This window comes from Misgurnus anguillicaudatus, chromosome 1 (genome assembly GCF_027580225.2).
Source record: "Misgurnus anguillicaudatus chromosome 1, ASM2758022v2, whole genome shotgun sequence".
In the NCBI taxonomy this organism is placed as follows: domain Eukaryota; kingdom Metazoa; phylum Chordata; class Actinopteri; order Cypriniformes; family Cobitidae; genus Misgurnus; species Misgurnus anguillicaudatus.
In genome coordinates this window covers 29,009,321-29,036,008 of record NC_073337.2, presented here as the reverse complement: position 1 = coordinate 29,036,008, position 26,688 = coordinate 29,009,321, and the positions used below count along the sequence as shown (strand labels likewise).

General features: G+C 34.6%; 2 protein-coding genes across 6 annotated transcripts in view; both read left to right on the top strand.

Annotated features, from left to right (window-relative positions):
• Nucleotides 1-14,088, top strand: part of cped1 (cadherin-like and PC-esterase domain containing 1) — a 71,234-nt gene extending 57,146 nt beyond the window's left edge. For all 4 annotated transcript variants that reach the window (XM_055190253.2, XM_073869252.1, XM_055190254.2 and 1 more), the window contains exons 15-21: nt 6,691-6,802; nt 8,982-9,118; nt 9,239-9,459; nt 10,730-10,831; nt 10,931-11,018; nt 11,208-11,354; nt 12,867-14,088. In XM_055190253.2, coding sequence (XP_055046228.2) covers nt 6,691-6,802; nt 8,982-9,118; nt 9,239-9,459; nt 10,730-10,831; nt 10,931-11,018; nt 11,208-11,354; nt 12,867-13,094 — 1,035 coding nt within the window. In that variant the 3' untranslated portion in view covers nt 13,095-14,088. The remainder of the gene's footprint in view (nt 1-6,690; nt 6,803-8,981; nt 9,119-9,238; nt 9,460-10,729; nt 10,832-10,930; nt 11,019-11,207; nt 11,355-12,866) is intronic.
• A 654-nt stretch (nt 14,089-14,742) lies between these two features.
• wnt16 (wingless-type MMTV integration site family, member 16) lies at nt 14,743-21,291 on the top strand. Of its 2 annotated transcripts, none has more exons than XM_055191358.2 (4): nt 14,743-15,219; nt 15,376-15,602; nt 17,182-17,468; nt 19,214-21,291. In XM_055191358.2, exons 1-4 carry the CDS (start codon nt 15,128-15,130, stop codon nt 19,676-19,678), a joined length of 1,071 nt encoding a protein of 356 aa, XP_055047333.2. In that variant the 5' UTR covers nt 14,743-15,127; the 3' UTR covers nt 19,679-21,291. The 2 variants fall into 2 exon arrangements, with proteins under 2 accessions (XP_055047333.2, XP_055047334.2); XM_055191359.2 differs by having other exon boundaries at nt 14,749-15,219; nt 15,319-15,602.
• Nucleotides 21,292-26,688: the final 5,397 nt, after the last annotated feature.

The window sequence follows — 26,688 nt, the reverse complement described above, 5'->3', positions numbered from 1 at the left end:
ATATTGCACCGCTTCTGTGTTATGCATCCCAGGCCAGTAGTTAGTAATGTCACATGATATCTGAAGCCATGATGTGTATGATGTCACTGTTTTCACACATTCACGGTTTTTGGTAGTTTGCATGGAGACAGTGTTAAAGTTTTGGAAACTTGCACATTGAAACCCATTTTTAAATGTTTGCATTACTTGGTCCAGAAAATGTCATTGTTGTGAAAATAAATAGTCAATATTTTGTTTTCATTTGAAAACATTTCTGTGTAAATGGGGCCTGTGAGTTATAAAGGAAATGTTAAAATATAGCCCTGTTGTTTTCTCAATACTTGTTTAGATAATGTTAAATTTGTCATTGCTGCCCAATACGTGGTTGGCACATATTAAACTCTCACGCCATCTTTCCTTCCCTCCTTGAGCATGTCTGTATCTTCTCCTGAATGCATCTTGCCTAGATGACAGATACATTTTTTTATTGCTTGCAAATTGCTTTTAATAAAAGTTGAATTCGACCTGCCACCTTCCATTACGGCTCAAAGTTGTCTGATGGGCAGCTGACCGTCACTACTCTGTATGACTTTTAAACTCAAGAATTCGTGAGCTTTGATCTATCCAGCCCAGACCAGATGATGGTGACTGGTGATGTAATCAGAGGTCATGACCTCGTAACCCCACCTGCCCCACATTTCATCCTGGTCTGGAAAGCATTTACAGTGAATATTTAAATAAGAGCATTGCAACATCAATAGTTACACAGAGAAGCAAACAATCAGAGACAAACTTACTCATTTTTTATCATTTTACTACTGTATTGCTGTATTTACTGTATTATACATTTTACATGCAATATTTTTTAACAATAAACATTTGGAAAGGGTATTGTGCACTTGAACTGATGACTTGAATTACATCTTTATTTTGCCAAATACATGCAGTATGGTACGTATACTGCCATACTCCATTTACTTTATTAAATAAGTCTGTAAGTCCAGTGGTGTAGTGGTGTCTGGAGAAGTGGGTATACTCTTAATGTATGCCCCCAGTAGAAGTGGGTGGGTGATTCTCACGAAACCATTGAAACACCACGGCACTAATGATTTTAGCTTTAAAATGTGTAATATAGTAACATTAAAAAGTATCAGAATTAACACAATACTTTGTTCTACCTTGCACAATGTGTGGTTTCAACATAAGAATTTATAATTGTAAATTTTATCTCATTTTCTGCTGAAATTCTCATTACCGCAATGTGTCCGTCTGTGTTTGAACATGAGTTATGTTGTAATTGAATCAAATGAACACAAAAATATTAAGAAAAAAAATAAATGGATGTTTTGCTAGACTACTTTAGATGACAGAAAAAAATATTTACTGAATATTCATGTATAATAATAATGAAGAAAAATTAGGAAAATGATGTTTCCATGCCTGATGTTCTCATCCTCCGCAACACTTTTTGAGAACAGTTTAAGCACACACAGAATTTTAATAAAGTTTGATTTTGAGTGACCAAGCACATGGACCAGTTACTTCAAGATGGCTACCAGGTAAGATCATTTTTTTACAGTTAATTTGAAATATTGTCTTGTCAGAATGCTTACACGACATTTTGATTATCATTACCGCAACAGATGCTTATTAAATGTTAATTTAATTAATAGAAGCATAATACTTTGATTTTAAATGCATGTGCAGATTCTCCAAATTATGTTCTTTCAGGTTTGTCATGTCATTTTGAAAATATGTCAGTGTTGATGTTTTCTGACTGTTGCGGTAATGAGATTTTTTTAGGACTAATTTTTTTAATTATGTTACAAAGTGTTAAATGATAAGTAAAAGTTTTTAAATTAATGTTCCCATTTACTCCAGACTTTGTTTTTCAATGTCTGGTGGGAAAAAAAGTAAATTTAAACAATTTTTACATTTTCATGCTTGACATTTTTAAAACCAAGTTTTCGTGAGAATCACCCGGGTATACCCCATGCCATCAAATAAAGAGGTGGGTATACTCCGTATACCTGTGTATACCCTGCACTACACCACTGTGTAAGTCTAAACCTTACTATATTTGTGTGACCTGTCCAATAAGTGTGTGTGTGTGTGTGTTTATTGTATAGTTGGCACTAGGTCTGCCTGTGTGTTGGCTCTAATAGAGATATACTGTATGAAAACAGAGACCAGATGTGGATTAAAACTCGTGAAAGGTCAGGTTATTTGAAATGGAACAGGTCCACAGTGTTTTCTTCAGGCTGGATTGACTTGTTTGGCTTGGTCCTGCTATAGATGATTGGATCTGTGTGTTCATACATGTGTTCATATGTGCAGTTAAGTTGGGAGACGAATGATTTAAGAGCAAAGTGTTTTTACGACACCCTGACAAACATTCATATTCATTAAATGAGATATATTAAGTTCACTTCATTTCCTGTAGTCGGTCCTCAGTGGAATGACCTCGTCTACCTAGAAGATGAAAAGAATGACATAACAGTGAGGATCTAATGATAGATTTACACATGAGGTCTTGCATTAAATTCTGCACAATGCAATCATGTCTGTCACCCCTGAATTAATACATTTATTGATATTAGGGATGCACCGATATATCGACCTATAATATTGATAGATTGTTAAAAACAGCAAATGATCATATATTCTAATAATCAAAATGGATAAGCAGAAAGTTTGCAGTTTGCATGCTCTTCACTTCTAGGGGTTAACAAAAAAAAGAATAAAAACCAAAACTATCTGTATCGCTAGACGTCATTCTGAGTAATATTACATCAATATTTGCACAGAAATTTGTATCGGTGCATGCCTAATTGATATAGTTAACAGCTTTATCTGTTATATTTGGTAGGATATGTACAGTAACGATACAATTTTGATAAACATTTAAAGGTCCACTGTGTAGATTCTAGTGGCTTCTAGTGGTGAGACCAGCGGTTCAGTCCACAGCTCACCCCTCCCTTTCAAAACGCATAGAGAAGCTACGGTAGCCGCCACAGGACAAAAATGTAATCGTCTGAGACAACATAGCGACAAAATGCAAACTGTGAAACATGGCGGCGCAAAATGACGACTTGCCATATATGTAGATAAAATCGGTAATAAAAACAATACAGTTTATTATGTAAGGTCTTTATACACCACTGATAATATAGTTATGTATTTTATTTTGCATTTTTGTCAAGAGATCCTCCTACAATGTACACAATGCACCTTTAAAAAGCATGTTTTCCCATCTATATTTTATAATTTCAGCACATTTTCCACTGTTTCTATTTTCTTTTTCATTATTATAGTGAATGATCTTTTACCTGCTGATGACAAAAACTAAAACTGAATGTTTGAAGTTATAAAAGCTCTTCCGTCTTTCTCGTTTTTACATGCTGATTAAAAATGATCCATCTTTTTGATGTTTACAGCATGCACTGCCTCCGTTTTTATCGGCCCAAATGAAAAGAAATCCAAGTGTCTTTAATGTAAAAGGTTGGCCAACAGCATGACAATTCTATAGGATTACAATTTATAATCCAGGATTACATTAAATACTCTTTGTAAAGCCACTTCAGTCTTTTATAAGAAAGGCTGTGTCTGAATGAGCAGATGGGACATCTGTATGGCAGTTCTCATCATGCACTCACTTAAATTACACTTTTTGCATTGATTAAATGCACGTGTAATCAATGCAAAAGGTTTTTTGTGTAGTAGTAGCCTATGCTTTCTTCAACTTGAAAGTCAATTTAACAAATAACTAATCTGTATGTGTTAAAAGATGCAAAATAAATTCCATCTTATATCTTGGACAAAAAAGAAAAGTTTGATATCTTAATCTAAAAATGTTTTTCGAAACTTTACGTTGTGGTGCTCATCGACTCGCATTGTGTCTGCAATTTCTATATCGCCTTTTTTATATTATTCTCTATGTCTTTTTCTATTATCCTATGAAAGAAAATGTCAAAAGCACAAAAGTAATCTTTAAATAAAAATATCAATATTAAAATAAAAAACGCCTAAATTGTTTGTATTAAAAACATAATTTTTTTGAATTACACTTGCTTTACTTTCATCTTGGACAGAGGGTCACAGACGGTTTTCATCTCTGATGGAAAGCTGCTAAGCTTTGAAGTTTTGATGTTTTATTTCAGTACAGCAACAGAAAAGCAGGTCTTTGTATTCAGTGGTGGTTTATTAAAAAATCCTCTCAAAGACCTTAAGAGTCTTGAAGCAAAGTTGTAAGTGGGTTCATGTGAAATCTGCTTCTAAGGCGACTTGACCACTGTGGCCACAGAGAACGCAGTCTAATGTACAGAAATAATCCAGCTTTTATTGGGTTTTTCTTTGATCATTGAAGATTAAACTGTCGTGCCGCCGGTCCCTGTAAGCGACACAAGTACCTCGAAGAAGCTTCCAGAACTTAAATGCTCACACACGATGACAATAAAAGCATGAAGACTTCAAAGTCTTCTTAAAGTCTAAAGGAAAGTGCATTAGCAGTCTCAATTACACGATAATATAATGTACACTGGAAAAAATATATATTTTCTTACTTTCTATTTTTTTCTTGTTTTCAGTATAAATATCTTAAAATTCTTAAATCAAGATGTATTTTCTTGATAAGCCAAATGACCTTAGAAAATAGATCCAGTTTTTCAGACAGTCAAAAGAGAATTTGTGTTTAAAACAAGCAAAAAAATTCCACCAATGGGGTAGAATTAAAAAAAAAAACGTTTTCCTTAATAAACACTAAATTCAAGAAAATTCAAGAAAAAAATCTTACACCATTGGCAGATTTTTTACTTGTTTTAAGCACAAATGCACTTAAATTTGATATTTTTTGCATTAAGACTTATTTTTTTAAGTAATTTTACACTGCAAACAATTACTTTCTTATAGTATTTTTGTCTGGTTTTCATTTTGCTCATCAAGAAAAAAATTCTTAAGAAAATAAAGTTTTTAGACAAAATGGATCAAATTTAAGTGAATTTGTGGATAAAACAAGCAAAAAAATCTGCCAATGGAGTAAGCAAATTTTTCTTGAATTTTTCTTGAATTTAGTGTTTAAGAAAAAAGTTCAAGATTTTTTTGCTTACCCCATTGGCAGATTTTTTATTTATTTTTTTGCTTGTTTAATCCACAAATTCACTTAAATTTTATATTTTTTTTGTCTTAAAACTAGGCTTATTTTCTTAGGTTATTTTGCTCAACAAAAAATGCATCTTGACTTGAGAATCTTTAGATATTTGTGCTTAAAACAAGACAAAAATACTAAGTAAGAAAGTCATTTTTGCAAAAAATACTTTCTTACTTAGTATTGTTGTCTTGTTGTCAGTACAAATATCTAAAAATGCAAATGCAATGATGAGCAAAATTACCTAAAAAAAAAATAAGTTTTTAGACAAAATAATATCAAATTTAAGTGAATTTGTGTTTAAAACTAGCAAAACAAAAAGGGTAAGAAAATGTCCATATATTTTTCTTGAATTAAGTGTTCAAGAAAAAAGTTTTAAAAAATCTGACCCCACTAGCAAATTCACTTACATTTGATAAAAAAATATACTTCGTGGTCATTTTTCTCATTAAGAAAATTCATCTTGATTTAAGAATTGTTGGATATTTCTACTAAAAACAAGACAAAAATACTAAGTAAGAAAGTCATTTTTTTGCATTGAATAGTCTCATTGCATAGTCTAATGTGTCTTTAATGGTTTGCAGCATCATTTTGGGCAAATGATTCATAAGTTATTGCATGCCAAAGCTTAATACTTGTTTTTGTTTAAGAGAAAAAGCCACTGATAAAGTGATTCTGTAACTTAAGTGACTTAAGTTAAAGTCATATTCTCTATCAACATCTCTTTTTAAACCTCAATCTGATTCAATTTCATTATTCTCTAAAGCTTCTTTTGAATGCTGAGCTCTTTCACCATACAGCACATAAATTTGAACGTTTTTTATCACTGTCTTGCTAAACCATTTGAATCTGAAAGAACCTTGGATGAAACCCTTTAGTCCGTCTTTTCTCTCCATGAAATGGAAAGATGACAGGTAAAAAAAGGGATTTATGTTATTTTACTCAATTGTAAGCATTCTTCTTTCCGGAGGGATGCTAACTTCGCCGGCACGATGCACAAAGAGCAGCGCGGTTTCCGTCGGTCTCGCTGATTTACGTCGGCGTGCTCAGAATCAAAAGCCGGCTCGTGTTTGCATGCGCACACTGTGTGCAGGTACTAACAAGAAAATCCCTGTTAAGTTGTTTTGTGGCACTTTGTCGAGAATCGCGGCGGGATCTTGGGGAATGTTACGTGGCCGTGAGAAGCCCCTGTGCAAAGTGTTAAGGAAGGGGGCAAGTCGGAGGGTGAACGGAGAGCGGGGCGGTCCGGGGTGGGGCCGGCGTTCTTCTGAAGTAGAGCCAGACCCGATGGCTCCCGTGAGGGACCTCGAGGTCCGCTGGAGCAGACCTGATGCTGTCGTTTAACCTGTTAGGTTTGTTTGACCTTTGACTTCTTACAAGAAGCAGGGCAGGGAAGGTGTCGGGCGGCGCGCCTGCTTTAATTCGTCTGAGTGTACACAAGCACATGAAAGCAAAGTTTAGAAAAAAGAGGGAAAAAGTGTGGAGAAAAATGGGCCTAAATCTTTAACATAAAAGTGCAAGGGTTTTTTGACCTCTAAATATTTTTCGGTTTCTTTTTACCTTCGCAGGACTGTGGTCTGGTGGTCAGACCGGATCAGCCTTGCGGTTTGGAGGCCGTTTCAGGAGCATCAGGAGAGACCCAGCCATCGCCCCGGCCTTGCCTATCAGGAGATGAGCCTGGTAGGTTTATTTAGGCTCATGCATGGTCATGTCCATTACTTAAACACTTTTTAGCATTAGGGCTAGAATTTTGGTAACATATCAGTATTTTTCCCAGCAGGATATGGGATAACAAAAATAGTAATTAAAATGACGTAAGCTGTATATTTTCTTTGTCTTTGAATTTTAATTTCATCATACACTATTTTATTAAAGGTGATTGGGACATCTTGCATAAGGCTTTGACTTGCATGAAAACATTTATTCCACCTTTTAGAAAAAGCCAAGATGTTTGTCATATACCGCCCCAAAATTATCTAGATATGGATTTATGTCAAAATCATCCAGCCCTAGAAAAAACATTTCATTTACACATTGCACGAGACTTGCTGATATTTATTAGAAATTTCGGAAGCATTGCACTTATTTTTTGCTTTTAAACTAATTCAACTAATAATACTGAGCCATACATAAAATATACTTTATCAACAGAAGCATGCAGCACAGGATAGGTCAAGGACTTATTTTGATGGTGGGGTTAAGTATTTGAAATCTCTCTCTGTCAGATTTAAAGCCCGCTGTCATTTCTTCTACTAGATAGTAACTCACACAGTCAATCCAGGCCCTGTAAATAGATTTGTAGACAGATGATTTATATATTTACAACAAAGGGAGCTGGCTTTAAAACGTTTCCATTGTAAAGATTTGTAGTCCTTAACCTGCTGCAGTCAAGGATGGGAATGAGGAACGGTTTACTGGTGAATCAGGATTTCGCTATTTGTTACAAAAGCCGCTTGCGTGACAATGCTTTTACGGTTTGTTAATCTCTTCACACAATCTTCAAACCTTTGATTTAACACTAACAGGTAGGCTGTGTGCTCGCTGAACTATTCATACTAACAAAAAAAACATTTAAAGGTGCAATGTGTAAATTTTAGAAGGATCTTTTGACAGCAATGCAATATAACTGTATTTTCAGTGGTGTATAAAGACCTTAAAAAATGAACTGTATTATTTTTATTACCTTAGAATTAGCCGTTTTTATCTACATACACCGCGGGTCCCCTTACATGTAAGACGCCATTTTGCGCCATCATGTTTCTAAAGTTACCCTAAACGGACAAACTGCTCTACAGAGCGCGTTCGTCACTACGTTGTCTCAGACGATGACGTGTTTGTTCTGTGACGGCTATCAAGGGAGGGGTGCAATACACAACCTCACCACTACATCCCGCTAAAATCTATACACTGCACCTTTAAAAACCCATTCACAACAAGGGTGAAAGTCACTTTAACTTTTAATACTAACTTAGAAAGTAATTTTTTGCAGTGCATTGTATGATGAAGATCTCTGAACAATGTTGTGTGTTTCTGTGGAGAATTAAGTTCATTCATTGATTGACACTAAGTCAGTTATGAATTTCTTTTGTCGTCTTGTTATACAATGTAAATGACAATTTAAAGGTGCAGTGTGTAGATTTTAGCTCCTAGTGGTGAGATCGCAAATTGCAACCAACGGCTCAGTCCATAGCTCAGAGAAGCTACAGTAGCCACCACAGGACAAACATGTCATTGTCTGGGATAGCATTGTGATGAAATGCTCTCCTGTGGGTAGTTTGTCCGTTTAGGGCTACTGTGGAGGCATGGCGGCGCAATATGGCGACGTTCATGTAAGGGGACCGGTGGTGTATGTAAATAAAAATGGCTCATTCTGAGGTAATAAAAGCATAATGGTCCATTATCTCAGGTCTTATACACTACTGATAATATAGTTATGTGCATTATATTGTATTTCTGTTAATAGATCCTCCTAAAATTTACACATTGCACCTTTAAGTTCAAGGACCACCAAGTTCAGTGAACTTAAATGTACACGTGGGGACCCATTACAAAGGAGTTCAGTGAACTTATTAGGGTTTTCAGTGAAGAAAAAGTGGACTTTAAATACCCAGATGCACTAATTTAACTAAAGAAATTGTGGAGGACTAGTCACTTTATGAACTAAAAAGCTTATTGTCGCATAGTGAAAGTGAGCAGGAAGGAACTATAAAATTCAATTGAGGAAACAATTACGCTTTACTCCTCATGATGGTAGGATGTTAAGACTAAAGTTTAGATCCACTGCTGTACAACACCGATGGTTAAAGAGAGGAACTCCTCAGAGAATAACATTTTATATTGTCAATGCATGATCTCTCAGGTCATTGGGTCGTCCCGTGCTTAAGCTGTTCAGACAACAGGACCTGTGATTGGAGAGAGGTTGCCTGGCAACCCGACAGCTGTTATTATCCATTGCTGGACCAACCTCAGTTACAAACCTGCATGATGGACAGAAAGGTGAGGACGTGTGAAGTAGCCCGAAGAGCAGATTAGTAAATGCAGTGCTGTGTCTATTCAGGACTTAAAAAAATTGGTTTAGGCAACTAAACATCTAAAATCATTTATGCTTTCCCCAAGGTCCTGTTCATTGGTGACTCCACCAACCGAGGGATGATGTATTACCTGATGGAGAGAGTGAACACCACTCTGGAAGATTGGGACAAGGCCCACGATACCATCATTTACCACAACCTGAATCAAGGGCGAACTATAGCCGGTTATTCTTACTACCCACAATTCTGGTTGCCAAAAGCCCAAAGACCCACCTTTAAAAGAGCTCTGCAACAACTTATAGAGAGGTGTGTGTTTGTTATATGAAATATCTGAAGTGGCACACAAAATGTCTTTGTCTGTATGTTTGATGGTGGGATGTGGTGTGTTTGTGGTTGAGAGACGGTGTATCAGGTCAGTGATTACTGTTAGACTCAGTAATGATCTCACACGATTACTAATGTGGGCAAAGGATATGCAGTACAGATGTGTGTTTGTAAACCTGTTAAAATTTGTTTTTAAGCTCTTTTTTGTTTCAGTTACATAAACAATCCAACAGATGATTTGATGAAAAGATTAGATTACATTAAAGCTTTAAATTATTTTTTTAAATTGTATGCACACAGCTTCAGTAGCACAAACAGTTTTATGGTTGCATAGCGATTAATCGCAATTGATTGATTAATAAATAAATAATACATTTTTTGTTTACATCATATATATGTGTGTATGGTGTATAATAATAATGTATATATAAACACACATGCATTTAAGAAATATTACATGTGTATATACGTTTTTATATTTATATATAATTTGTATGAATACTTAATATATACACACATTTTTTGTCTTATACAAATATATACATGCATATGTGTGTGTATTTATATATACAAAATTATTATACACAACACACACATATATGATGTAAACAACAACCTTTATTCTGCAAATTATTAGTTGCGATTAGTTGTTATGCAGCCATACAGTTTCTGCTTACATATTTACATTACACAAGGGGTGTGCAATAGTGGAAATATGTTGAGGCTCATTATGCCGATAAACTGCAATTTTTGCATTGGCACCAAATGCTGTTTTTTTATTTTACACATTGTTTTAACTAGGGATGCATAACGATTAATCACGATTAATCTATAGCAGAATAAATGTTTTTGTTTACATCGTATATGTGTGTGAACTATGTATAATAATTGTGTATATATAAATATGCACACATGCATGTATAATTTTAAGAAAAAAAAAATATATATATATTAAGTATTTTTATTTATATATATATACATATATACACATGTAAACATTTCTTAAATATATGTGTGTGCATTTGTCTATTCAAAGTTGTTACTGTATACACAGATCATACACATATATGATGTAAACAAAAACTTTCATTCTGCTATAGATTAATCGCGATTAATCGTTATGTTTTCTTAGTTTTAACAAGAATTAAGATTTTATCACAACAAAATATTACTACATTACACTATTACTTGGAATTCTGAGTCTGTTCCTGTGATGTTGATCTTTAACTATTAATTCACTTTCACCGGGCAGGTCAAGACCCCTGGAGAACTCTGATAAGACAGTGCTGGTAGTTGGTGGAGTCCAGTGGCTAAACAAGATCCATCTCAAGACCATACAAGAGGTTCTGGACAGGTAACACACAAACATACACATTTTACCTGCTATTTTCTCCAAACCTTTATTATTTAATAAACCGTTAAATAAACCTCACATCTCTGATTTATCTTTAAGAGAGGGTCTTCAGAACATCCTGGTAGTTGTGAAATCTTTAGGAATGGGTTTCCATCTCCCTGTAGATGGCATTCGCTCCCTTTCCCTGGTAAGAAGTGTTAGAGATTACAGACAAATATAGAAATGCATTATTTTGTTTCATCTCCCCTTTTAAGTTGGACAGATATCAGAGCTCTCAAAATCCGTGGATATTCCTAATTTATTCATTCATTCAGATAGTTGTTTATTTGCATATAACCTTGTCACTCTTCATTATCCTCATTCTCGTTGTTTTTAGAGTGATGTGCAAGAACTCTATAATCTGAACAAGGATATTCTGGAAAGTGCCAAACATCTTGGTTATGAGGTCATTGACACTTTCAGCATCACTATGGGTCGATACAAAGAATTCTTGCAGGGCCGGTGTGCCTGCCATTTCCATGAGGTAAACTCAATTCTGGGAGGCTTTGTCATGAATTACAAGATAAAGATTAAAGGAAGATTTCAAACTAACACTGAAGTTATATAAAGGTCTCAGAGGATTCATCAAATACTGATATGCAAACAGACTTGCCAAAGCACATAATTCAACAAAGATAGACTATTAATTATATGAATTTTATTCCCTTGGGTGATTCTCATTTATTCCCACAATCAAAAGAAAAATGTAAAATATTTTGCATAAAGAAAAATGTAAAATATTTTGCATAAAAAAAGGCAAAATATTTTGCATAAAGAAAATTTTTTAATATTTTGCATAAAGAAAATTTAAAAAATATTTTGCATAAAGAAAAATGTTAAATATTTTGCATGAAGAAAAACGTAAAATATTTTGCATAAAGAAAAAAGTAAAATATTTTGCATAAAGAAAAATGTAAAATATTTTGCATAAAGAAAAAAATTTAATATTTTGCATAAATTTTTTTTTTTAAATATTTTGCATAAAGAAAAATGTAAAATATTTTGCATAAAGAAAAATGTAAAATATTTTGCATAAAAAAAAGGTAAAATATTTAGCATAAAGAAAAATGTACAATATTTTGCATAAAGAAAAATGTAAAATATTTTCCTTTAAGAAATATGCAAAATAGTATTGTTTTATAGCAATTAAGCACATCATACCCCCAGGTTATTACTACCCTAATGCATGTGTAAGGCTTTTTAGCAATACTCATTCTTTGTGATTCCCAGTAAAATTAGTGCAAAATAATGCTTCTGTATTGTGTATCATATTAAATGCATTATAACAAAAACTGCTGTTTAAATATATTTTATATTAATATATTTTTTTACATTACATTAATGAGAATTGTGGTGAGGTGTGGGCTAAATTTTGCACAAAATAATATCTTATGTCTATTGATTTTCGATAAAAACATAAACCATGAATTTCTGTTTCAAAAGTTTATTAAACACTATCAAGAGTTTGTATCTAATTATAATATTTTGATGGAAATGTAACACCAATGACATATTTGATTGATTCTTTAATCTTTATATTCACATATAAATGCAAATATTCCTATGCATGAATATTGCTCCTAAAATCACTACCCTCCCTTCCAACTCCATCATTATTTATTAAAAGCATTTTTTCACAACAAAATACTCTATCTATCGGTATCGGTGATGTCATTCTAAGTAATCAAATATATGTATGGGCACATACATTTTGTATTGGTGCACCCCTAATGTCAACCCTAAAATGTTGTACATTGATTTGACTTCTACAAATTAGAGGACATTAAACTTAAATGAAAAAAAAAAAACAAATGTCCCAACCCAATGCAAAGCACCACACAAAAATCTCAGTTGTGTATGCTTTGCCAAATGCACCATCTGAACTAACAAGTGATCCCATCTGAACTAACCATGTAACCAAAAGCTATCAAGTATGAGTGCATGCAGTCCAAGAATCGCTTTCTTGAATGTCTAAAATCCAAGATGTCCCATGCAGGTCTATAAGCTTCCCCTTCCGACTGCTGCTTCCCAAGGAAAGCTGAAAATCTTTAGGCATGGGACCAGGGCCAAAGAGGACACGAGGCCTCAACAGCGAGAAGATCCATCGTCTCAACCCGATGTGTCCTACCACGTGAAAGGACCGGTGAACAAGGTCTACTCAAAGATCCTACTCAGCAGGATTTGTGTGAATAATGCATTCAGCAGGACCATTCGGCAAGAATGACAAAGAGACGATTAGCGGCTGGTGACGCTAACCTGGGTGGTTGTGTGTTTCAGTATCTGTGTTTGTATACGGAGGGAAAGGCATCTGTATGATTAGCTATAAATACATTCTGTGTATGTATTTAAAAAATGTCTTGAAAGCAAAGGGCTAAAATGTTTAAGTATTTTTTTGTTTAATGAAACATTCGCCGTGCACATTGGTCCAAATCTGCGTAACCGTATGCTGGATCAAAGTGGCACATTGGAAATGGGTAGGTTACGTAGATTTTGTGTGTGTGCAAGAGGATCCAGATGGTAAGGAGCATGAAGGGGGATTCAATGAGACCCCCTTAAGTCTTGCCAAAACGTCTTTGGCAGCTGTGGTTTTATGACTGCCAGTAGCTGCTGTTTGGCACTGATGAAAAACTGAAATAGTCATGCCCTTCAAACAGCCATTCAAAAACTTTCCTGCAACGTTTATGCAACGTTCCCACAATGCTGCTTCCGGAGCTCGTGCTGAAGTGTTCCCAATATGTGTTGGAAACGTTTTGCAGTCGCTGTGGAGTGCCTTTGATGTCACGCCGTCTCACACCGTCACTTTTATGAAAGCTCGGGCAACGTTTTGAAGTCTACACCCCCTTCTTTCACATACCAAGTTCAGAAGTATTTATGAAGTATTTTAATGCCAAAGGTCTTATGAAGGATATTTTATGCTGTCTTGTGTTCTTTATGTACATTTCTACATTTATTTTTCTACATTAAGTGTTTCCTAGTGCCTTTAAAAATAATCAGTGTAAATGTTATAGCATATATGCTGTTAACTAAAAGAGGATATGTGTATATTTATGCTGTATAAATAAGTTTTGGTAAGGAGCATTTTTATATTGTTACTCTGAATTGCTGGAATACGTTACGTTCCATTTGTCCATGAAAGAAAGAGAGAGATTTATCTGAAATATCCCACAAAACTTCTCTTCCCACCAGTTTAATAAAGTTTACACATATGAAGATTTTAAGGGGTGTGACAACTCTCCTGTTATTCTAATAAATTGCACAGTTTTTTATTTTGTAAAGTTGTCCTGGCAAACATTTCCTGCCTGTGATGTATTGGTTTTGGGGACAATTTAATACATTTATTAGCAATGTTTTTGATGTTTATGAAGGATTGTTTCAATATATTTGTTGGTTATTTAAAGCATATAATTAAAATGAAATGTATCAAAACAGCTTATTATTAAACATTTTACATTTTAACAACATTTTATTTATGTGAATCACATTTCATGCGCAAATACGTGATATAGCCTATACATTATTATTAACCATTTAATATTCAGTTCATATGAATATATTTAATCATAGAATTTTAATATTAAAAACTTTTATTTGTACGTTTTTTATTTTATTTTTCCTCTTTAAATTCAGTCAAGCTTATTATCTAAAGTGAAGAAGACTATTTCCTGTTTTCGTGTAAAGGATAATAAATATCAGTACTTTAATTATTTTTTAATTATTAACAAAATATTAAACAGTAATTGTTAAATAGTAATAGTTATATAGTCTCTTGGTATTTTTGCTATTCTACTTTTATAACCATCGGTTAAAAAAATTGCAGTCATCTTTCATCACTATAATCTCGACTGAGCTGGTTAAATGACTGAGTCTTTCATTATGTCCATCATTTGCGCTCTGTCCTCCCTCACCAGCATCAAGACTAGCTTTCTAACCAGTAAACAGGCACGTCTAATGAATATTAATGAAGCTTTCTACCAATCAGAATGTGAGAGCGCAATGCGCGTGTCTTCAGTTTTGCGCATATAACGGTTTGGCCCATATCGGTGCGCACTGATGGAGATGTTCACTTGTTAGTGGTCGGTCGTCGTTGTAGACACCAAGACGGATCGTTCAGTGACTTGGTGGACACACGCAGAGGAGATTTATGAAGTTAAAGGGACACTTTGTGGATTACACAAACTATTAAATTAGATTAGTAGTTAAAAAGTAAGATGCGTCTTTGTCCAAACGTCCAGTTGAGCTTTTATAAATGAAGTGGTCATGGAAAACACCAGTTCTGGAATACATGCAATTTACCATTTATTCCTTATATGGCTCCTACTATGCCCTCTGTGTTCTCAAGGAAGTTGGATGTAAGTATGACATGCATTTTGTTTTCCAAACATTTATAGATGCGGTCGCTTGAAAATTGTCTCCTTTTCATCGGGCCTGGTTATGGCGTTTCAATCCAGGCCGACAGGAGAGGAGACCCGGTTCTGATCTTTGTGTCACACTGCTCCGCATCACAGGTGGTTGGGCTTCACCTCTGTAGGAGTGCTCGAGAAGATGGGCTGCGCGCATTTGCCCCTATCGCACAAGCAGAAGGACCTGTGCGCGCGCAAACCGCACCTTCTACCCAGCGTTAAAGAAGGCGCGCGCCTGGGCATCACCGAGTGCCAGACCCAGTTTAAGCACGAGCGCTGGAACTGCTCGACCAGACGGGACCCGTCAGTGTTCGGATACGAGCTCACCAGCGGTATGCATGCAAACACTAGCACACCACATGTACTGTATGTAGGGGAAATTCAGGTAAGTTAAGAAATTTGGCATTGAGATGACTGGCAAAACTCTAACTGACCTGAATTAACCCTACTTTTCATTATGTTTAAGTTTAAATAATTGTCAATGTAGGCTACAAATAATTGTTACCAGCAAATCTAAGAAATGTAATGGGTGACACATGTAGCCTAAATTTGGGGCACGTGCTCCGATGCGAACTTGGTCAACGACGTGCATTTGTTATTCAAATATATAACTCATTTTAACTGTTTTAGTAAATTTGTGTATGTTTACAAGTTTATAAAAACTATATACTTAATTTCATAACTTTAATAAAACGTATATACTCAGATTAAAGTGATAACAAATTATTGATGTTCCTGCACTAGCCTATAAAAAATTGTTCATTCAACACAGATTTATTCAACAAGTCATTTTACCTTATTATTTATCTTGACTAGACGAGTTGTTTATTAATAAAGTTGACGTATTTCAACTATGTTTTATAAGTTAATTGTAACTATTCCTCTGTTGTAAAGAAGTTGAAATTACTTGTAAATTTGATCGAAAAAAAAAAAACATTTTAAGGCAGCAAATAATTATTTACACTCTGCAAATTAGAAATGTCAGTGATTGAGCATGAATTTAAATATATTTGAATGTTGACTATAGTACTGCTCTATTTAGCATTATTTTTATAATGCTATTAACAAGATGTTTTATGTCTTTTTACATCATCATTAAAAAAAAACATTTAACACACAAGTACATTTTTTTAGTCAACCAAGACATAGATGTGTAGTGCTGATTCATGAGTTCGGACACAGTGATTTGATTCAGGGAACAGCTGTGACGCATCTGGTTTAAGTTAATCGTTTCTACACTAAATTTACCATGATGACAGCTGGAACTGAACAACGCAGACTGTTTAAGCCTGCAAAGATTACAGTGATTACACAACAAAGAGTCAACCTGTAATAGCAGAACGCGCTTCTTAATTTTTTTGAAATTTGAGTGTTTTTGTGCTACAGCAAATCAAATATATGCGCAGTTCAGAAATTAAACTAAAACTAACAAATAAAGCACTGACTTAATTTAACCATATAAAGGGTTTAGCTACAATTGCATCTCAAATGGAAATTGTGCAGTTCATTTTTGATTCCATTGACATGTCACTTGGATATTTATTTCACTCCACAATGTGCTAGTATTGTCACTTAACTTCTGCTGCTTAACCTCTCAGCATAAAGATAATTATCAAATTTTTATTTTTAATAATGTTTAATGATTAAATATTTAATATTTCGAATTTAGAAGTGGGAATACCCCATGCCATCTAATGAAGTGGGTAGCCAGATGTGTAAATGTGAACATTTTAATTGATTGCAGTCCACCCAAAAACCTGCAAACGATTTATCATAAATTCTATACATTTTCAAATTTGACTTCGTAATTTCTTAAGATATTAAATTAAGTCTGAATTTAAAATTAATTAAACCCAGCAAACCTGAATTTCGAATCTTCTGTATTAACTTATATATTAATGTTGTTTTAAGGTACAAAAGAGACGGCGTTCATTTACTCAATAATGGCGGCCGGACTCGTTCACGCCGTCACTCGCGCGTGCAGCGCGGGAAACATGACGGAGTGCGCGTGTGACGGCAGTCTGGCGGGCACAGGGTCACCGACGGAAGGTTGGCACTGGGGCGGCTGCTCGGATGACATCGCGTACGGGACCTGGTTCAGTCGCCGGTTCATCGACAACTCGGTGAAAAACATCTCGAGCCGCGGTGAAGACGCCATGTTTACCATGAACCAACATAACAGCGAGGCTGGGAGACAGGCGAGAGAGACGACCTTTCACCCCTTCCTTAATTACAAATAAGATTTGATTTTAAAACAAACCCTAGGCTACTGAAAAAAACGGCTAAAACCATCTTACCAGTTTATGCTGGATTTAGCGGGTTTTTTTAGTCGGAGTTGTTTTAAAAACAAATATCGATATTTTCATGGTTTTGCTTGTGTAGCAAGCTGGTCTAGATGTGTATTGGTCACTTTTTAAAATGGTCTAGCTGGATTTAACTGGTCAGGCTGGAAGACCATCTGACCCACCAACTTGACTAGCTTTGCCAGGCTGGGAGGACCAGCTAAAACCAGCTACCAGCTTAGGCTGGTCTTAGCTGGATTTTTCCATTGGGAAGATTATTGTTTATCATTATAATTAATTGTAATTTTTTATTATAAATTAAAATTATAGCATCACTTTTATTTTAATAAAAATGAATAAGCTCTTGTTGGAAAAATCGCAACAGTGTGGAAAATTTCTGTGCTGTCTCATTTAAAAATATACATAAAATCTGTTTAAATCAATATACTTTGTATTTTTGTCATGTGTACAGGTAGGATGTACAAAGTAGCCTACAATTAAATTTTTTTTTTTTGAATGCTTCTTTATTGACTGGATAGAGTATAATATTGAGCACAAATATATCAAATATATTACATAAAAGAAAATATTGTATAACAATTCATAAATGATGCATTAAAAGGCTATCTTTAAAAGTAGCACTTTTTCCTTTTAAAATTTGTATAAATCTTTTTTATTTATTATCATATTTGATCATCATTTTATTTGGTATTTATGTGTAAATATACGTTTAACTTATCTAAGCTAATCTAATGGTTATCATAGTTATCCAATGGCTGCATCTGAAAGCTCAAAAATTATTCCTTCGGAGGTAGCATTTCAAGGCATGAAGGCATGTCCAAATTAGGGATGCATAACGATTAATCGTGATTTAAATGGTGATAAAAGTTTTTGTTTACATCATATATGTGTGTGAACTGTGTATAATAACATTATAGATAAATACACACACATGGATGTATATTTAAAAAATGTTCACGTGTGTATATACATTTGTATATTTATGTATAATTTATATTATATATAAGTATATATTCTTTCTTAAAATTATGCATGCATGTGTGCATATTTATATATACATAATTACACAGTTCACACACATGATGTAAACAAAAACTTTTATTCTGCTATAGATTAATCGCGATTAATCGTTATGCATCCCTAAATCCAATGTTAGGTTTACTTCCTGTTCCTGAGATACCTTTTTCCTGTCTCACAATTCTATGCGTGTTCAAAAAAATAAAATGGCGGCCAAGAAAGCGTCTTGAGCATAAATTTAGTGTAAATAAAGTTATATTTTAATTTTTTACACCTTTTAATTGCATTTAGAGTGAGAAATTAGTATTGTAGTTTTCAATTATGGGATAAATTATCACAAAGGCACGCTCTCTGTTTATATTTTAAACAGAATTTCACTACACTGCCTATAAAATCTGTCCGAATGTGTTTCTTGGAGCTGCCCTTCATGCCTCCAAAGTCATTGCCTCCAAAATATTTTAACCGAACAAAGTTGCCAGCTCACAAAATGGTCACGAAGGTTAAGTAAAATCACAGAAACGTGGTTTACAGAAAGCCAAGATCTCCTTGTTAATATCCACTTCGCATCCGTTTCACTTTTCATTTGATGTCAATCAAAAACAGAGTATTTTATTTCTTTACAGGCGATTGCCAAGACAATGATAACTGACTGCCGGTGCCATGGCGTGTCGGGTTCGTGTGCAGTAAAGACGTGTTGGCGCACAATGGCTCCTTTTGAGCGTGTTGGCGTCTACCTTAAGGAGCGCTACGAGACCAGCGTTCAGGTGATGGACCGTTTCAAACGTAAGGTGAGACGCAAGGAAAAAGACAACCGGCACAAGCCCATCACCAAAGAGGAGCTAATCTTTCTCAACAAATCACCCAATTACTGCTTAGAGGACCGGCGGTTGGGCGTGACGGGGACCAGGGGCCGCAGATGTAACAGAACTTCAGCCGGGCCGGACGGCTGCAATCTCCTGTGCTGTGGGCGGGGCTATAATACGCACGTGGTACGACACGTAGAACGCTGCGAGTGCAAATTCGTTTGGTGCTGTTACGTTCGCTGTCGTCGCTGTGAGACGATGAGCGACATGCACACCTGCAAGTAGAGCAGATTTGGACAGGGTGGGAAAATGGAGACCACACCTCGTGTCGAAACTTCTTGCGCAAACCCTTTAGGGCCTAGCAAACAAGGGTGTTGACGAAATATCCAAGGCAACCGATGATCCAAAGCAAGAACTGGGGAAGGGGGGAATGGCATAATCCTCTTAAATTTCACATGCGCAACACTTCCCATGGGCTTCAAATGGGATTCAAGCCATTTTGTATATATTGACTTTGGACCTTAAATAGTTTGCTGGAAAAGACTCGCATAGAAAAGTGTAAATAGATGTTTATCTTAAAATATTTGATCTATACTGAGAACGAAAGATGCATCCATAATTTTAAGAATATTTTCAATGCAATTTATGGCATTTGTCATAAAACTTAGGTAGTTAATGGATGTATTGTGCAATTGCTCATACACAGCAATAGCTCATACGCTGCAAAAAGTGAAAGTTGGATCTACTTGAAAAATGACTCCCAACTGGTAACACCTAAAAAATTTCCACTTAAATTTTTTTTAGGTGTTATCAGTTGCAGTAATTTTTTAAGGTAATCCAACTTTAATTTTTACAGTGTAGTTTCAACATTTAATGTACATATTAAGTTATGAACAATTTTCTATGGCTTACAACTAGACTTAAAACTATTTTTTGAATAAAAAAATAAATAAACGTCCATGCTTTGTATAAAAATCATGTATATTCTTCTTGCTTGTGAATGCTTTTTATATATCCTGTATACTTCTTTTTTTCCTCCCAGATATAATCATTTTAATTTATGCAAATTTCGCAAGTAATTTCTAGGGCTGTCAAAAGTTTAATTGCGATTAATCGCATACAAATTAAAAGTTTGTGTTAGCATAATATATTAATGTATATAAAATGTAATGCACACATACAAATTTAAGAAAAATGTATCATTTTATTAAATTATATAATCCGATATCAATATTTATATATATATTAGTCAAAGGATTAATCGCGATTAATCACATACAAAGTAAAATTTTGTTTTTGCATAATATATGTGTGTGCGCGCTGTGTGTAATTATTTTATATATATAAATACACACACACATGCATGTATGTATTTAAGAAACATTTACATGTATGTATATTAATTTAGAAATGTATATATTATAATTTTCTTAAATTTATACATGTATGTGTGTATTTATTTATACATAATAATTACACACAATACACACCCAAAAATATTAAACAAACTTTTATTTTGTATGCAATTAATCGTGATTAATCTTTTGACAGCCCTAATAAATATCTATGTCTAAATCTATATCGATATAGATATATCTCATGCAAATGTTTCTTAAATTAATGTATGTGTAAATATTTTCTATATACAAACATATTATGCAAAAACAAACTTTTATTTTGTATGCGATTAATCTTTGGACAGCCCTAGTAATTTTCAATGTAAATATTTTCTATATACAAACATATTATGCAAAAACAAACTTTTATTTTGTATGCGATCAATCTTTGGACAGCCCTAGTAATTTTCAAAAGTCTAGATTATGGATTTGTACTGCAGCTGGAGCTTTATCGACTTGTAATTGAAATGTCATGTTTAAAGAGTTTACGTTTTCAACATACGTTTGGTTGTGTCTCGTTCCTTTTCGTTCTGTCCCTTTTTCTCCAAAAAACTAAAAGCGTAGTACTTTGCTAGAAGTAACAGAGTTGTGCCAAATACCATGACTGCATTTTCTTAAACAGCCCTTAAATGCGAATGCAAGTTGCCCTTTTATTTAGCTACATTCCAACAACAGGACAATGAGCGTTTACAGACATCTCAGGCTTCTTGTGTACCTGTGGATACATTCACGCTGGCGGATGCGTTCACGTCGGAAAATCCGTGATTTTACTCTGAATGCCTGCTTGTTCATCCTCATGTGGTTGTATTTACCGCTGATGCATTGAGTTTTACATTTTTCTTTCCGTGTAAAATAATTCCTAAATTGACTCTGTTGCGTTAAGGTAAACGACTCAAACCGTTTTTTCCATTTTGGAAACATTCCTATACAACATTCAGAGATCCCAGGATATCAAACATGGCATCTCTTGATACTTTGGAATTGATTTTTCATTCTTCTATCCAAGGGCAAAAACTCTCTGCTGAGAATAATACCATTTAATCTCTTTTTCCGATCCTGTGCCTCCTGGATAACACATTGATTAATGGCATCTCTACTCCAGCCAATCCCAGACAACATCTTGTCGCCTGAATCAAATCCAAAGAAAAACTAAAAAACATCAACGAGCCCCTCCAGATTCAATTATAGGAGCAGTGCATTCGTAGACCTTTAGCCCCGAGGTATCCCATCCTGGATCCCAAACTACAGCAAAGCAGACAAACGGTCCACGTGGACTCATCCGTTCTCTCGCACGTAGCCAATAACTCAAGTGTCTGCCAACTTTTCTGTTTTCCTTAACACCTCTTTTCCTGTCGATCTCTCCAGTACGTGTTAAATCCTAAGCGAAATGAGATGATTTGTCAGATGAAATCTGCTGTGCGCTGGTCAGGTTTTGTTCTGCCATTGTTTATGAGCTGAAAGTGATTTTGTTAATGTTCTGGAAGCGTAGTTCGCAACTGTTAAAACAAAGCAAAACATTTGTGCTGATGAAATGCAATCTTTTAATAATTGGAAGAACGTCATTTTTTACCTAAATGTAATAATTCAACGTATTTATTCAGCATTCGGTTACACCCCGTGGATTTTAATGCATGTTCATGCAATATTTTACAATGACTAAGTTAAGCTCGATGAATGATGTAAATCAACATTTCAGCTATCGAAAAGATACAGTGACCGTACTAAAAGCATCGCAGTGGGTGGTGCATGCGATACTTTTGTTTTAATTGTTGATCTTCACTCGCCTGTTGAGACCGGGATCATCACTTGCATTGGTTTTTGTACTTTTGTTTCAGTATGTGAATAAACAGTTATGTTCATCCGAGCATAGCATTACGGTCGAAACCAAGAGTAACGCTTCCTTCACTGGCCCATTCCTGCATGCCCTATAAGCGGTGCCATGCTCTGTACGTCTTCCCAGAAGTCTGCAGGGGCTCATGGCTCTGTCTGGTTGGGCCTGAGGGGTTTTGGATCAAGGAGACGGTTTTCCGTCCAATAGCCGTTGCTTAAACGTAGACGATTCCCACAACAACGGATGTGTAGAGTTAATGTTGAGATTTTGCACATGGTCATTCATGCCAGTTCTGCTTTAATTCACCATGCCTTGTACTTAGTTTTTTCTTTCATATCTTATGCTGAAAGAGTTGTTTATTGCTAACCATTACCAGAATCTGGATATAGATGTAAAAGATCATTCTTTGTACTTGTATGGGAAATGAACAGAATCCAGTAGTGATATATGTAACTTGGTTTTGCCTCCATCTGCTGGAGTCAAAGGGTAAAGGAACCCAGTGCAGACTGGAAACAATGGACACTATCAGTAATCCAGCGGTGATAACCAACAGGAGGGATGCAATATTCATGCTAAAGTTTTGGGGTTGTTTAAAGACTATTAAGGCGTGGAGTTCACTAAACAAGGTTGTGTGTTATAAACGCCATCGGCTTTTACACTGTACTATCTTTTTTCTACTCTTTCCCTTTAAAAACATTGTCAGAATAAATGATCCCAAGCTGTCACTAGGGCAGTACCCTTTAAAAAGTATTAATATGTCAAATTACTAATATAAAGTATTTGGGTATGCAGGTGTACTTTTGGAAAATGTTCCTCCCCAGTGACAGCTATTTTTTGATGGGTATAATAAGGCTAAACATGAAATAATAAAGGACCGGTTGATGAAGTGCATGCTGATATGTAAATATGAAAAGTGCATTAGAGACGTTTACATCAAGGCCATTGATTGCAGAATTTGACTCATGATATAAATCAATGTTTCTAATGTTTTTTAAAAAGATATGCACATTGCACAACATTAAGGATAGATTCCTAAAATGGAAATATGTAATCTAACACAACCATGACTGTTGACCGTATCACTTCTCATGTATAACTGAATGGAGTGTATGAGTATTACAAAGAGCAGATTGAGGAGCAGTTTTTAACTTTTAAGTAAGCTTTTTACTTAAACCTTCACTTAAATATGCTTAAAACTTGGAGCAGTTTCCCGGACAGGTCTTATCCTAGTCCCAGACTAAAGTGCATGTTTGAGCTGCCTTAACTTAAAAACACCATGACACATCTTAACATATTGCTTTGTCCCAAGATGCACATCAGAGTTGTTTTTTTGGAAGGTTTGTTTTCTAAAACCAACTTAAAGGGGACATATCATGAAAATCTGACTTTGCTTAATTGGCCCCAGTGCTTCTATCAACTTATACCACGGGTCTGTTGAATGCTGCGTTCTGATTGGCTGAGAAATGTTCTATGGGTGTTGATTATTTTTCTGTAAACCGCACACCTAATTTTTCAAATGTCTTAAAAATAGGTACCAGAGCAATGTTTGTGGTAACCGTGGTATAAGCGGAATAATTGACTCCGGTCCTTTGAATTATTTGAAAATAATGCACACCTGCGGTGTAACGGCAGCCTTGGTGTGCATTATTTTCTTATAATTCAATGGCCCGTCGTCAATTATTCCTTACATAGAAAATGTGAAAAAGATCAACCCAGTGGTTTTGGTAAACCATTCTCTGCAAGCATGTGAAAAAATTGCTTATTGATATTTGGCTCGCCTTGTGATGTCAGAAGGGGATAATACTGCTCTTTAATCTGCACTATCCAACCACTACACTGGCATTTGCATTTTAATGGAAACGCCCAAAAATGGCACCTTTTTGCTCAAACCTATAAAGTGGCAATCTTAGCATAAATTATCTATATGATATTTTCAGTTAAACTTTACATATGTACTCTAGGGACACCAAGGATTTATTTTACATCTTAAAAAGTCTTGTGAAATGTCCCTAATATAACTAAGGCCTAGTCCTGGAATAATTTAAACCCTGAAATCAACCCAAAGAAGCTTGAAAGGTTTTTTATAGGGATGCCATCTTTCAGTCACCACTTATTTGACACATTTTTATTATCTAAATAACTTTTTTAAAGGTTCTTCAGATGTGAAAGGTTCTTTATGTATAAGGTGACTGAATGTCCATATCCGGGCACAGTCCCGTTTTTGTTGTTCTGTCCTCCCACAATAAAAAGACAAAAACATAAAAGTTTTTTCCTTTGTTTTTTAATTCATAAATAATAACATAAGATTTTCAATATTTTGACTAATGAATATTATATTTTAAATATATTTTAAAAACCTGATTTATAGAGCCATTCAGCCAAAATTGGTTCGTCTATGTATGGCATTGTGAAGCACTTTTATATTTAAGAGTGTTGCACAAAATCAGCTCAAGTCATCATTACTGGTGTTAAACTGACCCTTTCCAATTAAAAGTGTTTTTGAAATTGGAAACAATGTTTTCTGACTAGCTCAAACATGCATGGGACTAGACTTAAGTCTTGTTTGTTAAACCTACTGTAGGACAGGTCTTATCCTAGTCCCAGACTAAAATGCATGTAATTTATTAAAAACCTCTTGCACTGACATAACTTAACATATATCAGTTGTTTTGTCTCAAGATGCACTTAAATGTCCTAATATAACTAAGGCCTAGTCCTGGATTTATCTAAACCCTGTCCGGGAAACCACCCCTATGTCATTTAAAACTCACTGTACTGTATATGTATTTAAAACATTGATATTATTTAGTAAACAAAACATTTTGATCATGCATTCACAATGGAAAACAATACATTCGGTCCCTTAAACCTAATAGATGGCCTATCACACACATACACATGCACACACACACATATGCACGTTTATGTAGTAAGAATTCCTTAGTAAGAAAGTTCTGGAAGTATGAAAGGAAAGTCATGATACAGCAGAACATAGAGGAAGTGTGTGTGTCAGTGTATTCTTCACCTGACCACGTGTCTTATTTATGACTGAGGACATCCTGTCATTCTTCTGCCTTTAGCTTTATTTATTCAGTACACAATCCTGAATATCAACTCAATTAATACAACTTTCTAGATGTACATGGTAATTCCATTAATTCATTTTTACACTTATAAAGTTTTGTTGCCAATCAGCAAGAACATTTATTTGTGAAAATCCATATAAAAAGTCACTTTTCTACATAAAATCATTCTACATAATGTAAAGGACATTCTGTGACAATATAACCTTAATATTCCCTTTACGAAAATAGTTTTACTACAGTTATAAAAAAACATGTTTACTACACTTTTACCTCTAAAAAAACATGGTTAATTTTCATAAGGGTCTTTATTGAGTAAGATGTGAAACCATTAATTGAAATCAAACTTTGATTTCTCACAATCTCATCATTAGATTGTAAGCCTGGATGTCACAGTCAGGTTTACATTTTCTTAACATCTTTTAAACAAGATATATCCATTTTTTTAATTTGTGAAAAAGTGATCTTTAAACAGTTTAGACAAAATTGCTTAAACACATTAGGGCTGTGCAATTAATAATTTTTGATTTTCAAGATTATCGAGGTTAAACAATGATTGTGCGTAAATAGAAAAATTGCTTGCTGGTGGACCGATGTGTTTATAAGGCACTTCGAAGGCACCACTACTTTGACATTGAAACCATTACCTTATTAAAATGCAACGCTTTACGGGTCAATAATCGTTATTGGATGATAAAAGCAATTTTTCACACTATAGGCTGATAGTTTAAAAAAATATACTTTGCTGCCTTAATTTTTTTGTTGAATCAACTTGGATTTACAAGTCATTTCAACTTACTATTATTTATCTTGACTACACTGGAAAACCTAAAAGTGAATTCAACTCAAACCATTTAAGTAAACCGTATTAAACCATTTAAGTTTTAAAACACATACATTTTAGTACTGTGAACTTAAACAAATTGAGTCATATGCAGTTATGCACTTATATTTAAGTTCACACTAATTAAATAGAAGTGCATA